General features: G+C 41.0%; 1 protein-coding gene across 2 annotated transcripts in view; it reads left to right on the top strand.

The window, feature by feature from the left end:
* chd5 (chromodomain helicase DNA binding protein 5) overlaps positions 1-17,929 on the top strand; it is a 40,103-nt gene that overhangs the window by 14,171 nt on the left and 8,003 nt on the right. The window contains exons 4-34 of one of the 2 annotated variants that reach the window (XM_067586486.1): positions 306-424; positions 999-1,240; positions 1,339-1,451; positions 1,626-1,752; positions 2,036-2,202; positions 3,083-3,301; positions 3,563-3,769; positions 4,317-4,528; positions 5,226-5,357; positions 5,565-5,673; positions 5,851-6,042; positions 6,227-6,427; positions 6,716-6,853; positions 7,088-7,209; positions 7,412-7,585; positions 8,110-8,251; positions 8,506-8,637; positions 8,888-9,005; positions 9,123-9,247; positions 9,437-9,683; positions 10,284-10,456; positions 11,033-11,207; positions 12,570-12,656; positions 12,828-12,916; positions 13,397-13,530; positions 14,454-14,598; positions 14,853-15,012; positions 15,135-15,214; positions 15,371-15,566; positions 15,658-15,747; positions 15,923-16,075. In XM_067586486.1, coding sequence (XP_067442587.1) covers positions 306-424; positions 999-1,240; positions 1,339-1,451; positions 1,626-1,752; positions 2,036-2,202; positions 3,083-3,301; positions 3,563-3,769; positions 4,317-4,528; positions 5,226-5,357; positions 5,565-5,673; positions 5,851-6,042; positions 6,227-6,427; positions 6,716-6,853; positions 7,088-7,209; positions 7,412-7,585; positions 8,110-8,251; positions 8,506-8,637; positions 8,888-9,005; positions 9,123-9,247; positions 9,437-9,683; positions 10,284-10,456; positions 11,033-11,207; positions 12,570-12,656; positions 12,828-12,916; positions 13,397-13,530; positions 14,454-14,598; positions 14,853-15,012; positions 15,135-15,214; positions 15,371-15,566; positions 15,658-15,747; positions 15,923-16,075 — 4,720 coding nt within the window. The remainder of the gene's footprint in view (positions 1-305; positions 425-998; positions 1,241-1,338; positions 1,452-1,625; positions 1,753-2,035; positions 2,203-3,082; positions 3,302-3,562; positions 3,770-4,316; positions 4,529-5,225; positions 5,358-5,564; positions 5,674-5,850; positions 6,043-6,226; positions 6,428-6,715; positions 6,854-7,087; positions 7,210-7,411; positions 7,586-8,109; positions 8,252-8,505; positions 8,638-8,887; positions 9,006-9,122; positions 9,248-9,436; positions 9,684-10,283; positions 10,457-11,032; positions 11,208-12,569; positions 12,657-12,827; positions 12,917-13,396; positions 13,531-14,453; positions 14,599-14,852; positions 15,013-15,134; positions 15,215-15,370; positions 15,567-15,657; positions 15,748-15,922; positions 16,076-17,929) is intronic. The other variant, XM_067586487.1, reaches the window with a different exon arrangement.

Genomic DNA, 17,929 nt, shown 5'->3' on the forward strand with positions numbered 1-17,929 from the left:
TGGGTAGAGGCAGCAAATTTTTTATTCACATCTTTTCAGATTTAATGCAGTTTTTTTGACTTAACCTTTTACCACTGACTGTCCTGCCCACAAGACTCTAGCATCCATGAACACAAGCATACAACTGAAACCTTAAAATACTGTGTTTCCCTACCTTCTAAGCATCATGGCAGTCAAACAGTGTCATAAATCCTTGAAACTTTTATTTCAGAATGTATATTTTATTTTATTGTAATATTTTATTTATTAAATATATGTAGATAAACATATGAATGTTGATCTCTCTCTCATCTGTATTTCCTTAGGAACCCAAATCATCCAGCCAGTTGATGCAAGAGTGGGGTCTCGAAGACGTCCAGTATGGCTTCACCGAGGACGACTATAAAACCATCACCAACTACAAGGCTTTCAGCCAGTTCCTCAGGCAAGCATCTAATTTCTTGTCTGGATTATCATCTTATGTTAAACTCCTCTGTTCTGTCTCTGTTTCTGCGGATTGTCAGAGTCCCTCACTGAGAGGCTTCCAACAAAAACTCCACAGTAGAGAGTAGAGTGTGGTGTGACGGGCAAACACTGCTCTTTTTGTTTGAGCTAGAAAGCTCGGGTGTTGGTATAAAGAGTCTGTCTCACCTGGGGCTGTCTGGCTCGGCTAAGCCTCTGCTCCGACAAAGTGGAGCATGAGCTCCTGCAGTGCCCCCTGTGAGTAGTCAGCTGCTTACTGGATGCCTGTGACAGCCGGGAGGCTCTGGGACTCGGTGCTCTGACCCACTGTCTTTCACAGGCCAATGTGCCAAACCTCAAGCTGTTGCCTGACAAATCACAAACATGACATATACACAGCAAAGCAGGGAGAACAAAACTTAAGGGCCAGCGGGGTGTCAGCAAATCAAGACCCAGATCCCTCCAGTGCTGAGGGAAGTAGAAATTACATCAACGGGAATGAAGTGTGAAATATTAAAGCTGCTGCTGTTGTCTCCTCTCCCTCTGGTTTTACTCAGGCCTCTCATTGCCAAGAAGAACCCGAAAATTCCCATGTCAAAGATGATGACAGTGTTAGGGGCCAAGTGGCGAGAGTTTAGTGCCAACAACCCGTTCAAAGGCGCATCTGCAACCGCTGTGGCCGCCGCTGTGGCTGCCGCTGTGGAAACGGTTACCGTGGCACAGCCAACGTCTGTCAGCAGCAGCCAGCCGGGCTCTCAGCTGGGGCCAATCAAAAAAGCCAAAACCAAAGAGGGAAAGGGTAAGGCCTAGTGAACTGTGACAGGACGCATATTTTTAGAAATAATAGTAGAATACCACTCAGTTAACCCATCTGTGGCCTAAATCTGTGTGTCTCAGGACCAGGAGTTAGAAAGAGAAGCAAGAGTGTAAAAGAGGTAAAGAAGAAACCGAAGCCGAAGAAGACCAAATCAAAGTCGGGCCAAAGTGGGAAGAAGAAGAAAGCGTCTTCGGTATGTCTTGTTTTTTTTGCAGCAACACTTTCAGCTCATTCTTCCTCTCAGTTTCTCTACTACTATATATTTTCAATGACATCAAAGTGGCCGCAGACTGTTTACAGTGCTTACTGTGAAAGTCGGTTTTTCGTGTATCTTTCAGCTCTTTGGTTTCTGTGTGTGCTTTTCCAGAGCGAGGAGGACTTCCTGGAGGAGTCAGACTTTGATGACATCAGCATCCACAGTGCCTCTGTGCTTTCTGATACCTCGGGGGCCGCCACCAAGAAAAGGGCCCGACGTGGGCGGAAAAAAAGGAAAAGTATGTTTACTCTCTACAATCACCATGCTCTGTGGTGTTTTTTCCCTCCAAAATCCCATTGAAAGACCTTCAGAACCAGACTGTTTGGTTTGATTATGAGTAATGGAATTAAAATGTATTTCCTAAGCTTTACTTATTATGGTAATGTTTTCTGAAGGCACATCACCCTCACACTATCAGTATCACTATCAGTAGTTGAAATACTGTACTATTGGTTACTAAACAGCTGCCTTTCTGTATTTGGAAATTTCCCATGTTTGCCTCTTCCTTTTCCCTTCTCCAGAGGAGGATGGGGATGGCTATGAGACAGACCACCAGGACTACTGTGAGGTTTGCCAGCAAGGTGGAGAGATCATCCTGTGTGACACCTGTCCCAGAGCGTACCACCTGGTCTGCCTGGACCCTGAGCTGGAGAAGGCCCCTGAGGGCAAATGGAGCTGTCCACACTGTGTGAGTTGATTTAATCAGATACTGTTTATTTATGAAGTTTTATGGAGTTGTCATGTTACAAGACGCACTTAAGTGGTGTTTCATGGGACAGTGCAGCTGGTACATTGAATGGGGAGAATCTGTATGTGTTCATTGACTGCCATTAGCATGAACATAGGGTTTTAACTTATATCCTATAGTAGTTATTTCATAAATGTGTTTCTTGTAAATATGCTGAAAGTTCCTATGCTACTATACGGACAAGCTTGGTTCTAAACTGCCATAACACAAGATATCTCTCACCATATATGTCAGTGTCTTCCAATCTGTGCAGGTTTGATTTCTGTGGTAACTACTTCTGAATGCACAGCACATGAACAGAGATATTTTGGAGCGAAATGTAAAGAGTAAGACCTTCTGACAACCCCACATAACAGATTATATTGTATGTCTACCAATTTTGAACTATTGAGCCAAAGAGTGATTTTACTCGTCTCGGATTCTTTCATTTAATATATTTTAAAGGCCTTTAAAGGAGATAAAACGATTCCGTATTTCACAGGAAAAAAGCACAGATTTAGGCAGAAACGTTTTTTTTTCCTCCTTGGATTTACTGATCAAGGATATTGTTTGCATAAAGCTGTGGTTAATGCTGTTTGTGAAGATGGACTCTGTGTTGTGAAAAAAACAGCCATCATTATGTATAAATGGAAATCAGTCATGTATGTTCTTCAAAGTTAGTTGTATTTTTTTCCATAAATCATAAATAAAAATAATCATAAAACATATACACGTCCTTGAAATAATGTCAGGTCAAAAAAGTGGATGAACTTCATTTAGCAATAATTTTCTTACCCTCTGCTGCACACCTGATCATATTTATGGTAACTGTGTCTCTCAGGAGAAGGAGGGAATCCAGTGGGAGGCCAAAGACGAGGAGGAGGAAGAGGAGGAGGCTGCAGGTGAGGAAGAGGATGACCATATGGAGTTTTGCAGAGTGTGTAAAGATGGAGGAGAGCTGCTGTGCTGTGACACCTGCCCATCTTCCTACCACATCCACTGTCTCAACCCACCTCTGCCCGAGATACCCAACGGGGAGTGGTTGTGTCCACGCTGCATGGTGAGCTGACTTTTCAATCCAAAATCCTGAATTACAAATTTAATAGTCTATCAAATGTTAGCATTTGGTGTTTTTTTTTAAAAAAAGTTTTAAAATACTGTATGTAAAAGAAACATAACACACATAACATTTTCACTGAGTAATTGTATGTGAATTTTATATATATTTTCACCAATATCTAAGCTAGTTTGTGCATCGTTGCTGTGACATAATGTATAGATAACTGCATGCATGATATCACACCTCTCCTTTTTCTCTTAGTGCCCTCCTCTAAAAGGCAAGGTACAAAAGATTCTGCACTGGACATGGGGAGAACCGCCGCTGCCAGCTGAACTGCCTGCAGGCCCTGATGGCAAACCAACAGACCCACTGACCAAGCCTCCACTCAAGGGCCACCCAGAGAGGGAGTTCTTCGTAAAGTGGGCTGGCCTTTCGTACTGGCATTGCTCCTGGGTCAGCGAGCTGCAGGTGAGATACCAGAAGTAGGTCCAATCTCAAATTAACATTTCTGCTCTCTTTGGCCACAGGAACTATGTGTTCTCTCTGCAAGATTTTGGAACACACAGAACGAGCCAAGAGACTGAGATTTTTAATGAATCATCTTTTGCGGTTTAATGTACAATGTTAGCTGTTTTGCTGTCGGTCTTTTTATAAGTATACACATAAGTTCTCATTGTTTCATTTGTCAAACCGTCCAAACTACAATCACAATTAGTAGGGAATTCAGAGTACTCAAACCGAGGTGACATTTAATTTAGTGATGAAAAAAAACCAATTGGTTGTTTTCAGACTTGGTCCTGCAGACGTTTCGCCTCCTTTCTCGAGAGACAAGATAGCTTCCTTAATTTATTTTGTAGCCGTCTTCCCCTCATTAAATCCATTCTGGAACTTTGAGTAGCTAATCAAATTAGTCTCAATCCTGTGAATAGATTATACGTTGCATTCTTTGCCAGAGGTGATGCTGAATGGTACTAAGCAGAATCTGTTGTTGGGGTTTTTGTCTGCGGTTGTGCAGTTGGAGCTGTACCACACTGTCATGTATCGGAACTACCAGCGTAAGAACGACATGGACGAGCCTCCGCCATATGACTACGGCTCCGGAGAGGAGGAGCTCAACAACGAGAAGAGGAAGAGCAAAGACCCCCAGTATGCTGTGATGGAGGAGCGCTTCTACCGCTATGGCATTAAACCAGAGTGGATGGTCATCCACCGGATACTCAACCACAGGTGGCTGCACACAGTTACACAAATTCCCATATAGGGGTTCCTACATTGCTTCATTTTTAAGATCCTACACCTACTTTTTAAATTATTGTTATTAATTGACATTTAATGTTATTTTGAGATAGTGACAGTAGAGAGATGACAGGAAAAGAGGTCCTGGCTGGACATGAACGTGGGGAAAGTTGCATGGCATGGCCAGTCCTAAAATTCTTGATGTGAAAATGCAGTTCTGTGTTCAGTTTGCTAGCTGTCATTGGCAATACAATTTTGTAGATGACAGAAGACATTTTCTACAGCAAATTTCAGAGTATGCTAAAGATGCTAGGTTTTCAAAACCACAGAGAATGCACATTTGTTACATATCCAAATGAACCCCAGTATTATCTTTCCACATTTTTCCAGACGTCCCAGCCCTGTTTTGGAGCCTGTAACTTCAGGATCAGATGTACTGACATGCATTTTATTTGAATTTGGTTTTACTTTAGTAGATTTGCTCTTAAGTTAAATGATATATCTAAAAGTATTCCTCAACACATCTGCCTCTAGCTGTAAGAACATGTCATGTGATTTTGAACATGCTGGTGTTAAATGCCGTTAACAAACACCAATTAATTAAAAAAAAATCTTAATTCCCCAATAGAGACATCCCTCTAAAAACCATGAGCTTGATGCTTTTGTTTATGTTTGTCCTTCCCTGTAGTTTTGATAAGGATGGGGATGTGCATTACCTGATCAAGTGGAGAGACCTGCCCTACGACCAGTGCACCTGGGAGGTGGACGATTTCGACGTCCCTGAATATGACAGCCATAAAGCTTGTTACTGGGACCACAGGTAGGTTAACAACATCTTACAAATGATTTAAACCTTACTCCATGCCTATTTGCATAGCTTACAATAGGTCCCTTGCACACAGAAATAAACAAAGGAATATGCCCACATCTGCTGTTGTTTCTCTTTTGCCCTGCCCTCTATCTGTGATGCCCCTTTTTTTAGTTGTTGGGCTCATCATGTAAATGTGTTGCTGCAATTATTTGCCAGGGAGCAAATTCTAGGGGAGGACCAACGCCCCCTGGTGGTGAGGAAAGGAAAAAAACTCAAAGATGACCATCAAAAGAGGGAGGTCCCTCCTGATGCTCCCATCATAGATGTAAGTTGGGATATTTAGATGCACTTGGGTCACATCACAGGAAACATTGTTTTGAGCAACAGAGCTCTAGAAAACTTGTTTCTTTTTTTTATTGAGAATTGAGAATTATGTTGTGATTTAGCCTGATAAAGGTATGTAGTTCTTCTACAAGATACTTCTGTGTTCTCATTTCACCAGCCAACAATCAAGTTTGAGCACCAGCCGTGGTACATTAATGCCACTGGAGGAACGCTGCACCCATACCAGCTGGAGGGCCTGAACTGGTTGAGGTTCTCCTGGGCTCAGGGCACAGACACCATCCTGGCTGATGAGATGGGCCTAGGAAAGACGGTGCAGACAATAGTGTTTCTGTACTCCCTTTATAAGGAGGTGAGGGTGGAAGAATGTTTTATTATGTCCATATTACATAGCATATTACATACTGAATATCACAGTGTGGTGTAAAAAGCATGCTCTATTAATACAAATTCTAATCATATAAACCTTGTAATAAATCATATAGTGTATATTCTAGGGATGTAAGAGTCTGTACTTTTCTCTCTCTCTCTCTCAGGGTCATTCTAAGGGGCCCTTCTTGGTGAGTGCGCCCCTCTCCACTATCATCAACTGGGAGAGGGAATTTGAGATGTGGGCTCCAGATTTTTATGTGGTTACGTACACTGGAGACAAAGACAGCAGGGCGATCATCAGGGAGAATGAGTTCACCTTTGAAGACAGCGCAGTAAAATCAGGACGAAAAGTGTTCCGCATGAAGGTACTTCATGTTCATCTACACAACACCCGGGTCTGGTTTTCAGATACTTTGCTTTGGTTTGTTTGAACCTCTTCAGCTTCCAGATGTGGTTCGGGGTGGTTGAAATCCTATGTGACACTAATATTTGAATTTTCAGTTGTAGAGTTATTGAGCATAAAGAATTAGTAAACCTTAGTAAACAATGCAGTAGACAGAGTAATAAATCATTTTCTTCCACTATATGATTCCACACCAAATTGGTCAACATTAGATATATTTTGCTCACGTTTTTCCCCTTTCCCCTTTCAGAAGGACACTCCTATCAAGTTCCATGTGCTGCTGACATCGTATGAGCTGATCACAATAGATCAAGCCATTCTGGGGTCCATCACCTGGGCCTGTCTGGTGGTAGATGAGGCCCACAGACTGAAGAACAACCAATCAAAGGTAAAACAGCATCTCTGGCACTGGTTGCAGCCTGTTCCGGAAACAGCATGGATGTTATCAGAAAAAGAAAAAAAAATCAGGAAAATAACAGGAAAACACAAAGATATGAGAAGGAAATGTTTGTCCACAAACATTATCCGAGAAAAAAATTCTGACAGAACGTGAGTTTTGGTTGGAGTTTACATCCGGGACGTTTTACATGTATCATATCTCATAAAAATGTGTCCTGTCCAGTTTTTCAGAATTCTCAACGGGTATAAGATCTACTACAAGCTGCTGCTGACTGGGACTCCTCTTCAGAACAACCTGGAAGAGCTGTTCCACCTGCTTAACTTCCTCACCCCAGAGCGTTTCAAGTAAGTTTTCCCTCTCTTCATTCTATCTTTTTCATGCCCCTGCTTTCCTATCCCTCTCCATCTTGCCTGTAGCTTTTAGTTGCCGCATCAGATAGATTGATTGATCCTTTAGACAGATGGATGGATGTATTGATAGACAATTACATGTTCATTCAATTCTTCAATTCATTTATTGTTTATGTGTGATCTGTAATCTGTGCAGTAACCTTGAAGGCTTTCTGGAGGAGTTTGCTGATATATCTAAAGAGGACCAGATCAAGAAGCTCCATGACCTGCTCGGGCCTCACATGCTCAGGAGGCTGAAAGCTGACGTCTTCAAGAACATGCCTGCAAAGACAGAGCTGATTGTCAGAGTGGAGCTCAGCCCCATGCAGAAGTATGCCCTGGGATAAAAGAAATGTTAATGGGAGGATAGCTGTAGTAGACATCGATAGTGTGTACAGCTGGCTAGCTCCTACATACAGTATATTTTAAGTTACATGGTGGGGGTTTCAAGTGTCCAGATGGCACTTACTGAAGATGATAGAACTAAGATTTCAGCGCTAACAAGAAAATGGAAAAAAAAAGCTAAAATATTTGTCTGGTTTGGAGAAGCTGATATCAGTAGATGTGACAGCAGGTGTTAGTGACATTTTGGCAAATAATATTTTAAATCTGTTTACGATTGCACAGTGTGAACGCCAGTTGTCTTGCGACTTAATATGTGATATGGTGCATAAACAATGAGTTTTTAATTTATGCTAAAATAGATTGTTGTCTCCGCTCTCCAAGATCATGTTTTTAGCCTAAGGGATGATGTGTTTATTTTAATAAGTGGAAGTAAATGAGAATGATGTGAATTTGTGCCTCATTTTTTTCGCTCCTCCTGATTCAGAACCATTTGTGTCCCCTGACCTGTAGAAAATATTACAAGTTTATCTTGACGCGAAATTTCGAGGCTCTGAACTCCAAGGGCGGAGGGAACCAAGTGTCCCTGCTTAACATTATGATGGACCTGAAGAAGTGCTGCAACCACCCCTACCTGTTCCCCGTGGCTGCTGTGGTAAGACAGCAAATCTATTTGTATACGAACATTGTTTCTTAATACTGAGTCAAATTTTGTCTAATGAAATCAAATGTTGCATGAAAGGAATGCCTGTGCAGAGCTGATGTAACTCTTGTCTGCTGGTTGGGAAATATGTGTCCTAAATTGTCCTTCAAAACAACAGTCTTAAAGCAACACAACACATTATTTTTTATCATTAGTATTCAGGTATTTCTCCAGTTGATGTCTGGAATTGATTTTTGTTTTTGCAGGAGGCTCCTGTATTGCCCAACGGTTCTTATGACGGCAACCTACTGGTGAAGTCCTCAGGAAAACTGACTCTGCTTCAGAAAATGCTGAAGAAACTCAAAGATGAAGGACACAGGGTTCTCATTTTCTCTCAGGTAACAGTTGAATAAATGTTGTGTCTGGGCTGGAATCCATAGCTTTCATTGATCGGTGGCCGTGAAATCCTGAAAATCCAGCCATCCACATCTAGGCCGTTCCGCTACCAATGTCAGTTATTTGTGGTAAATCAGCTGATATTCTGGATATTTTATTAAGTATCATTTTGAGTGGAGATGCAGTTTTACTAATTTAATAATGTCAACTCCAATTAATTACTTAATCTTGTAATATCATTATTTTTTATAGATGACAAAGATGCTGGATCTGCTTGAGGATTTTCTTGAGTATGAGGGTTATAAATATGAACGTATTGATGGAGGGATTACTGGAGGCCTAAGGCAGGAAGCCATTGACCGTTTCAATGGTGAGTTTGTTAATCCACAATCTATCTGGGTGTGTTCGTGTGGATGCACACCTGGCTTTCACTCTTTTCACATGCTCTGACACACAAACCGATTCTCTGCTTTGGTTTCTGTCACAGCACCGGGCGCTCAGCAGTTCTGCTTCTTGCTTTCCACACGAGCCGGAGGTCTTGGCATCAACCTGGCGAGTGCAGACACTGTCATTATCTACGACTCTGACTGGAATCCTCACAATGACATCCAAGTAATGATTTCTTACCTAATCTCTGATGGACATGCATGCTTTTGTTGTAGCTTTTAACCAGCAGATCTTTGTATTATATGGCTTGTGAGAATGCTTTAATAATCTTCTTATACTGTTATTTTCAGCTATTCGCTTCTTTGCCATCTCCTGTAACTACCTCTTTCTTCTCTCCTCTTTTGATTCTCCCAGGCTTTTAGCAGAGCTCACCGCATAGGCCAAAACAGGAAGGTGATGATCTATCGCTTTGTGACAAGAGGCTCAGTGGAGGAGCGGATCACTCAGGTGGCAAAGAGGAAGATGATGCTGACCCATCTGGTGGTGCGGCCTGGCCTGGGTTCCAAAACCGGCTCCATGTCCAAACAAGAACTAGATGACATCCTCAAGTTTGGCACAGAGGAGCTTTTCAAGGATGAAATGGAAGCAGCACGAACCATGGGTATGTCTGCACACCAGGAAACGGTATAGATTCTGGTCTGTTTACAGCCCTTGACATATTTTGGTTGTTTTCATAATTCCACACATAATGCAGAAATATTTTTTTGCACTTACATTTGATCTTCAAAGTGTTATAGCATTATTAAACATCACAATTAATTGATGATATTTTAAACAAACGAGACCTTGGAGAAACCTTGTTATTCTTGCTTTTCTCATAAATGACTTTCCGTTCACCACGCCACTTTCTCAAGTAAAAAGCACATTTCTGCTTGCTCTGTTTATGCTGAAATTGGTGGAAGAAGAACGGCTTCTTTCTTTAAACAGCACTCTCCTTTTATGCTGTGAAGTAGTCCTGCAGATCCACATTTCCACAAAAGTCAGTGACTCACAAAGCAAACCTCAGTGTGGAGACCGGTCAAAGATGCTAGTCATAGAAAAGGCATCGAAGGGTTTGAAAACAAGAGACAAAAATCCAAAATACCAGTGTATCCACATAACTCTGAGTTAGTCTAGTCATTCAAAAGTTCTTTTCTTAGGTTCTGAACCGCTTTTTGTAGGCCAAAGCTTTACACATGAACAAAGTGCTTCTCATCAACAGGTGACAACAAGGATGGTGAGGAGGGCAATGTGATTCACTATGACGATGACGCCATCTCTAAGCTGTTAGACCGCAGCCAGGATGCCACTGAAGACACAGAGATTCAGAACATGAACGAGTACCTGAGCTCCTTCAAGGTGGCTCAGTATGTGGTGAAAGAAGAGGACGGAGAGGTTAGTATATACCCATGTTCCTCTGTCTGAGAGTATTTGACTCTGCGCTAGATTCTACTTCAAAGAACAAAATAACACAACTTAAAATCAGCGTTTCTGTAAAGTTACCCTTTGGCGGACTTGTGGTGCTAAAGAGTAATGTTTTGATGAGCAGAACCTATATTGTTTTTGGCACACATTTTTGCTGATTGTAGAGGGTCATGACATTATTGAAGGTTGTTAGTGCATTAGTAAAAGAATAAGCTTTTGGCAAACCTTTAAAAAAAACATTTTCTTTAATGAGAAATGCTTTCAACATGTTTGTAAGGCCTTAAGGATACACAAATTGTGTTTAATGTTGAATGTGAAAAACAGTTTACAATGAAAAAACTCACAGTGTCCATTTAATTTAAAAGTTCAGAAGTGCAACTTTATCCACTAGGAATTTGAGACACACAGAGAAATTCGACATTTATCTACTGAAGGGGAATTGTTGAAGCATCAGCGTAATAACAGATATGCATAGCACAACCAATGTGAAATCAGTAGTTTACATAGTATCTTTCTTCATTTGTGTGTGTGTGTGTCTATGTGCAGGAGGAGGTGGAGCGGGAGATAATCAAGCAGGAGGAGAACGTGGACCCTGACTACTGGGAAAAACTCCTCCGCCACCACTATGAGCAGCAGCAGGAGGATCTGGCTCGCAACCTAGGCAAGGGCAAACGCATCCGAAAGCAGGTCAACTACAACGATACGACCCAGGAGGACCAAGGTAGGCCCATCCAACAGACACGCTGCTCTTTTCTCAGGACACACATGCCAGACTTTCTATTATGTCCTCACCAAGAGATTATTATACAAAAATAATCATAGTAACGGCCATGATCTATAATTGCAACTCTAGTTTTAAATGTTGGTGCCAGGGTTTGGCATTCCTGGCCATATTTAAATATGAGCAGAAATACATAACACACACACACACAATGCACAATATAGAAAAGAAGAGGTTTCCGGTTGACTACCTGGCTTGCAGACAGGATACAGAAACGTCAGTAGCATTTTTGAAAGTAATAAGAGGCAATGGTTTCTCCTCTGTTCTATTATCTTCAAAAGGAAACACTCAATGTGCCCTGATTTGACGTTTATTATACGGATTAGTCTCTTGTCTTCTTCAAAATGATTTTCCAGCAGTTTAGTTGCTGCATGGTGTATTACTGCCTCCAACAGTCAATACTAAATGTTTTGTTTTGAATAGCATTCTGGGAGCTGTTGCCCAATTACCACCAAACAGATCATTTTAAAGATTAACACTTCATTTGTTCTATTTAGGATATTTCTCTGAGCTGAACATGAAAGTAAACCTGCGTAATATTTTGAGCAGTTTGGGTTTTAAAGTGAGACATTTGTATTGAAGTTTTGGATAATATGATACAATATTGTATAGACCAGCGTAACACTCTCTCTCTCTGCTGGTTTTAGTGCAAGTAAACAGTTCTAAACCTTTTGATATCTAGCTGATGACCCAATGACAGAACATTGCTACTCAAGCTGCTGCCTGCTTGGCTTCATCACTGACTTAACAAGGTGACATTATCTTAACACAGAATAATTTGGATCTATCACTTCAGGCAAGAACAGCACAGAAATTAATCACCATGTTTATTGAATCCTCTTAGGTTATAAGTCTCAACAGGAGTTTTTGACCTCCATTCAATCTGCCACAGAGGGTGTTATACTGGTCTTGGATCTCATGCGTTTATAAAGTCTCTCTCAATGGGGGTTTTAAAGCACCTCTTTTTAATAGTGCATAGTGCAGTTACCGTGGCTATTGCAGTTATATATCCTGTAGTTGTACTTTAAAGAGTGGCCTCAAGGTTCCGATTGGCACGGTTCAACAGCAGTTGAATGTTAGAGTATAAAGATTTCAAAGCCCATCACAGCTTAGAGTACTCTCTAAGTTTAAAGTGATTGTCTGCCAGAGTAGTCAACTCTCACCTCACTTCCAGAGGACAGGAGTGCTTGTGTGCATGCCCAGCAGTAGTGGTCTGTAGTAATCTGCAGTGCCATGGCGCCCTCAGGTGGCCACCAACAGAAGCGACCGCAATGTACTGTTTCTCTTTGATGTGTGGCTCAGAATGGCAGGATGATCTTTCAGACAATCAGTCGGAGTACTCCGTGGGGTCCGAGGACGAGGACGAAGATTTCGAGGAGAGACCTGAAGGTAGGCAGCAAAAATACGTCATTATATTTATACAACTTTTCACAACAGTCAGTGGTAACATTACACCAGACAAATGATTCCATAAAAAATATTAAGGTCATACATCATTGTGCTCATGGGGAGACAATAAAGAGAGATCCCTCTAATATCAGAATTGTTTCATTTTCGTAGGAGGGCGCAGACAGTCTCGTCGACAGCTGAAGAGTGAGAAAGACAAACCTCTGCCTCCCCTGCTGGCACGTGTTGGGGGCAGTATTGAGGTATGAATGACAGTAGATTTTTTTTGTCTCCTGTACAGGATACTCATATGCATCTTAAAGAGGATGTTTATACCCTGTCTGCAGCAGCTTTCAGCCTTTTTGACATCATGGCATACTGTAGTTAGCAAGAGATCGTTGGGGCCACTGTTAGGCCAATAACAAACTCAGGGAGTGTATCTTTAGGCCCAAAATGTCTGCAAGCATCAGCTGATTATTTGCTCTGCCTGACTACTCTGTGGGATGGGGTAAACAAGGACAGCAGTAGAATTGCCATTACACTAATAGATAACAAAAAGCTGAAAGTCCTGTACCATATTACACTGTGTTTTAATGTATTTATGAGTGAGTATAACCTTCCCAAGAAATGCACCAGAATGTGTGTTTGTCAACCTGTACAAGCTGCTCAGTTTGTTATTTTTTTCTGCTCATTTCTGACTTTTTGACTTTACAGAGTACATTTCTATTTCCTCTCATTACAAGGTCCTGGGCTTCAACGCTCGCCAGAGGAAAGCCTTTCTCAATGCCATCATGCGTTGGGGCATGCCTCCTCAGGACGCTTTCAACTCACATTGGCTGGTGAGGGACTTGAGAGGGAAGAGTGAGCGTGAGTTCAGGTAAATGCCCCCGTTTATTTATTTATACTTTAACTCGGATATACCAAGACATGGTATTTGATGAAACTATAATTTGGTTTTCACGAAGTACATTTGTAGTCAAACACTGCCCGCCATTAAGTAAAGAGTTAGCTCTGGGCTATTTTACTCACTCCTCACATGTCATCGGTTTGCCCAAGGCAAAGCTGCACGGTGCTCATGTCAACTTTGCAAAGGTTGGCCTTGCCAATTTCAGGGTTATCCCCACTTTAGAACGTTACATAAATACCCTACATAAATATTCAGAATGCAAGTAGCCCAGAGGTGTGTTTGTGATTTCTTTACTTTTCAAGTGCGCTCAATTACTGTCACTATGACACTACTACCACTGCAATTACCACAGCGATTGCTCCTATGACTATTAGTGCCAATATTACAAATACAACTGATACTACCACTGGTGCCACTTCTACTACTTCGACTGCTATGACCATTGTTATAGACAGGATTTTAGGGAGTTTTTTTATTCTATTTATGCAGTTTAACTGAATTAAATTAAATTCTGTAAAATTGTATGTTCAGTCAATTTTATTCCCCAACATGAAGGTCTTGATTTTGTTTCAAATACAATTTCACTCTGTTAGGAAAAAAATTGATACAAAATATTATGTTGGACTGAAAGTGGTTAAATTTCAATATATCAAAATAACCCATCATGTGGAATTGACCATTGCCTACTAATACTACTACTATTAGTATTATAGTACTATTATAGTACTATAGTACAACAATTACTATTGCCAACAACACCCCTGCAACTCATACTAGTGTTACTGTCATAGCGTTTACCAGTATTACTGCCTCTCCACTTGCTCACAGCAGTTTGAAATAGTAATAGGAATCTCTTGTCACATGTACTATTGTTTTTTTTTTTTTTTCATCAGGGCCTATGTGTCTCTGTTCATGAGACATCTATGTGAGCCGGGGGCAGATGGAGCAGAGACCTTTGCTGATGGAGTCCCACGTGAGGGACTATCTCGTCAGCATGTTCTCACCCGGATCGGAGTCATGTCCCTTGTCAGGAAAAAGGTACAGGGTATTCAACCAAAGACATCTTTAACACAGAATACCAAATGTTCTGCGGGAACACTGTCAGATTAGACAAAGTAGGTCACACTGTCTAGCAGAGGCAAATGCAGACGAGAGGAGAAGCACTCTTCTTTTCATTATTCAAGACATCATACAAACCAGCTTTTAGATGATACATGTTTTGTTGGCTTTGTTATGTATACACCCGCTAAAGACTTTTTTTTTATTATATTGTAATTTAACTTTTTTTGTAGGTTCAAGAGTTCGAGCATGTAAATGGAAAGCTCAGTTCTCCAGATCTGATTCCCATTGGAATGGAGTTAAAGAAACTGACTGAGAGCGTGTCTTCTGATCCCAACACCCCTGTGCCAGCCAGCCCCATCGCTACACAGCCCGGCACCCCCATCCCTCCAGGTCAGAACAAAGTGTCTGCATGGATCAGGATTTATTTTCCTATAAGTGCAAAGAAAAGTTCATGCTCAGAAAAAAAGTCTTTGAAAAAGTTTGACTTGTTGTTTTTGTGTTCTTGACTGTAGAGAAGACCGAAGTTCTCTTGTGCACCGCTGAGGACAAGGAGACCTCGGAGCAAGATAGCAAGAAACTGTCAGAACAGGAAGTGAGTCCTTTTTAATTCTATTACCGATCACTTTCATTCTATTCTCTTTTATTGTCTTGTCCATCATCTTATGGACACCTTTTATCTTGTCTCTCTGCCCTCTACCAAATCTCTTCTTTCTCCTCCTGTTCTCTCTATTTTTCCCTCCCTCTGCAGACTTCCAGTGCAGAGGCAGCATCTGTATCTGAGAAGGCAGCTGACAGTGAAGAGAGCAAGGCCAGCTCAGAGGAGAAAACTGGAGATGAGAGGGACAGAACTGAGTCACCCTCCAAAAAGACAGAGCCATCTGCCAACCCAAAAGAGCTTGCTTTGAAACAGACAGAGCTTTCATCCAGTCAAACCTCACCTAAAGGTGAGCGGTGAATGACTCATGTTGAAAATTTAACTTTTCTGCAGGGTTGTTCTTTGTTTAATTTGATCTTTTTTGTTCCTGTTGCTCTCAGTGGAGCACTGCAAAGAAACAGAGAAGTCTTCAGACAAAGGAGATACCGATTTTCCTCCGGCAAAAACTGAGGACAAGGAAAATAAACCAGGTATACATGCTTTGAATCTTTTAATGAAACCAGTATGAATGGTACAATAACTGTGGTTTTTAAGGGAAAGCAATCAGCAATCTTTAGTTTTATGTATTTTTTTTATTTTAACCCCAACTTCACCAGGTTTTCTCAAAGATATTTCTTTAAAGAGATCTTACTGTTGTTGATTTAGCTGTTGCAGATGATGTGAAAAATGAAGATGCATTAGAGGGACGATTAAATGGAGACAAAGACACTCTGGATGAGATGGATGAGAGCAGGAAGGAGGACAAAAATGGATTCAAAGCCAAGTTCATGTTTAATATCGCTGATGGCGGTTTTACAGGTAAGAACAAAGCTAATTTCGCTGAAAGCACTGACAAAAAAAAACCTTTAACTTGCAGTAACATAGTGAGTGTGTGTATGGGGGTTCAAAAGGTCACTTAATGGCATATCAAAAGAGGTTGAGTGATATCTAAAGTGAGTACTCCAAAGGCAGAGAAGTTTCAAAGTTTTCATAGGCAACCCAAGCACATTATGTCACAGTCAGTGAACACTATAGAGCTACAGTATGTGTCTTATTTTTTGTTTTAAAACTGATACATTTAGAAAGAAACTTGAATCTAGTGTATTGTTTTTTGTCAGCAGAATACATTTTCAGACCAAAAGACTTATTTCTGTAAAACATCACCACTCATTTCCATAATATTGGTCTGTAATATCATGCAGCTCATTTTTAATTGTTGAATTTGGATTCTTTTTTGAAGCTGAAAAGCAGAGAGACAAGACGGTCGTGATGTTATCTAGAGACAATGAATAGACAGCGAGTAATGAAAGAACTGCCAGGACAGTGTGACGGCACATGTGATGATTTGACGGGGAAAAAAATTGGTATATTTTTGTCTCACAGCGAGAAGCCCTACATTTAACTTTCAAATGTCATGAGTTTAACGAGTCACTACATAAGTGATTACGTCATGAAGTGATTTTTTTTTGTTTCTGCTTGTCGAATGCCCAAATTAATTTGAATAAATAATGGACACTGTAGAACTCACTCACATCTGCATGTTTTATGACTGTTTACCCTCCTTCTTTAATACATTGTTAGGTAAACTACCTACTTATACCTCCAGCCTTTTATCCTATCATAAAAGCAACTATAGCACTAGATCTACTAATTGGCTTCTTTTAAAGAGGTCATATTATGCCCCTTTCCCAGTTTAATATTTTAATTTTCGTGGTCTATTTACAAACATTTGCATGTTTTTATGGCCAAAAAGCACCTAATTATAGCTAGGCATGGATGCAGCGCCTCTGTCTCGCTCAGCCTGAAATTGGTTGTTTTGTGTCTGCTCAATGCCCCCCTTTTCTGATTGGCTTACTGTTTTCTGAGTAACGCACAGCCAGGCCAACCACAGGTAATGGCTTGTAGCCTACTGTAGCTAGGAAAAACCAGGGATCTGGGTAAAACTCATCAGTAAATTGTGATGGCCAGCGATGAGGATAATGTTATCCAACCTTTGGAAGGCTGTACAATGACAAATTTGCTTCCTGACATCCAACAACTGTGCAGCTTTTCCTCCACTACTGTCACTACACTACTGTAAGGCAGTAGAGACTCCAAACAGCTTGTTTAAAGGACCAGTGTGTAGGATTTAGTGGCATCTAGTGGTGAGGTTGCAGAATGCAGCCAACTGTAGAAACATGGCGGTGCCACATGGCAGGCTCCATGGAAGGTGACCCGCTCCTTATGGATACATAAAGGGCTCATTCTAATCTTATTTTCAGGTGATAATACACTAATTAAAACATATTTGTGAATATTATATTCCATTTCTGCCAAGTCCATTCTGCTAGATTCCTATAAATTCTACTCACTGCACCTTTAAAAGGCACAGTTTCTTAATACGGGCTGTCTGTATTTCTCTGTGGACTGAGCGTTTTGATACTTTCACAGTATTTATATAGCACCTAGACCTGCTTTACAATCAAAAAAGAAATGGCGTTTCCATTTCTACAATATGTCTCCCCTGGAGGAAACATGTTGCTGTTTTATATAACCTTGACTTGAGGCCTGTATGCCTCTTTTACTGTGTCCCTTGTGTAGCTTTCATGTTTTGTACGTGTTCTATAATGTGAAATTGTTTTTTTTTTTAACATGAAACAGCTTTCATGTCAAGTTCTGGTCAAGACGGCAGCA

The sequence above is a fragment of the Thunnus thynnus genome, chromosome 4 (genome assembly GCF_963924715.1).
Source record: "Thunnus thynnus chromosome 4, fThuThy2.1, whole genome shotgun sequence".
Taxonomy (NCBI): Eukaryota; Metazoa; Chordata; class Actinopteri; order Scombriformes; family Scombridae; genus Thunnus; species Thunnus thynnus.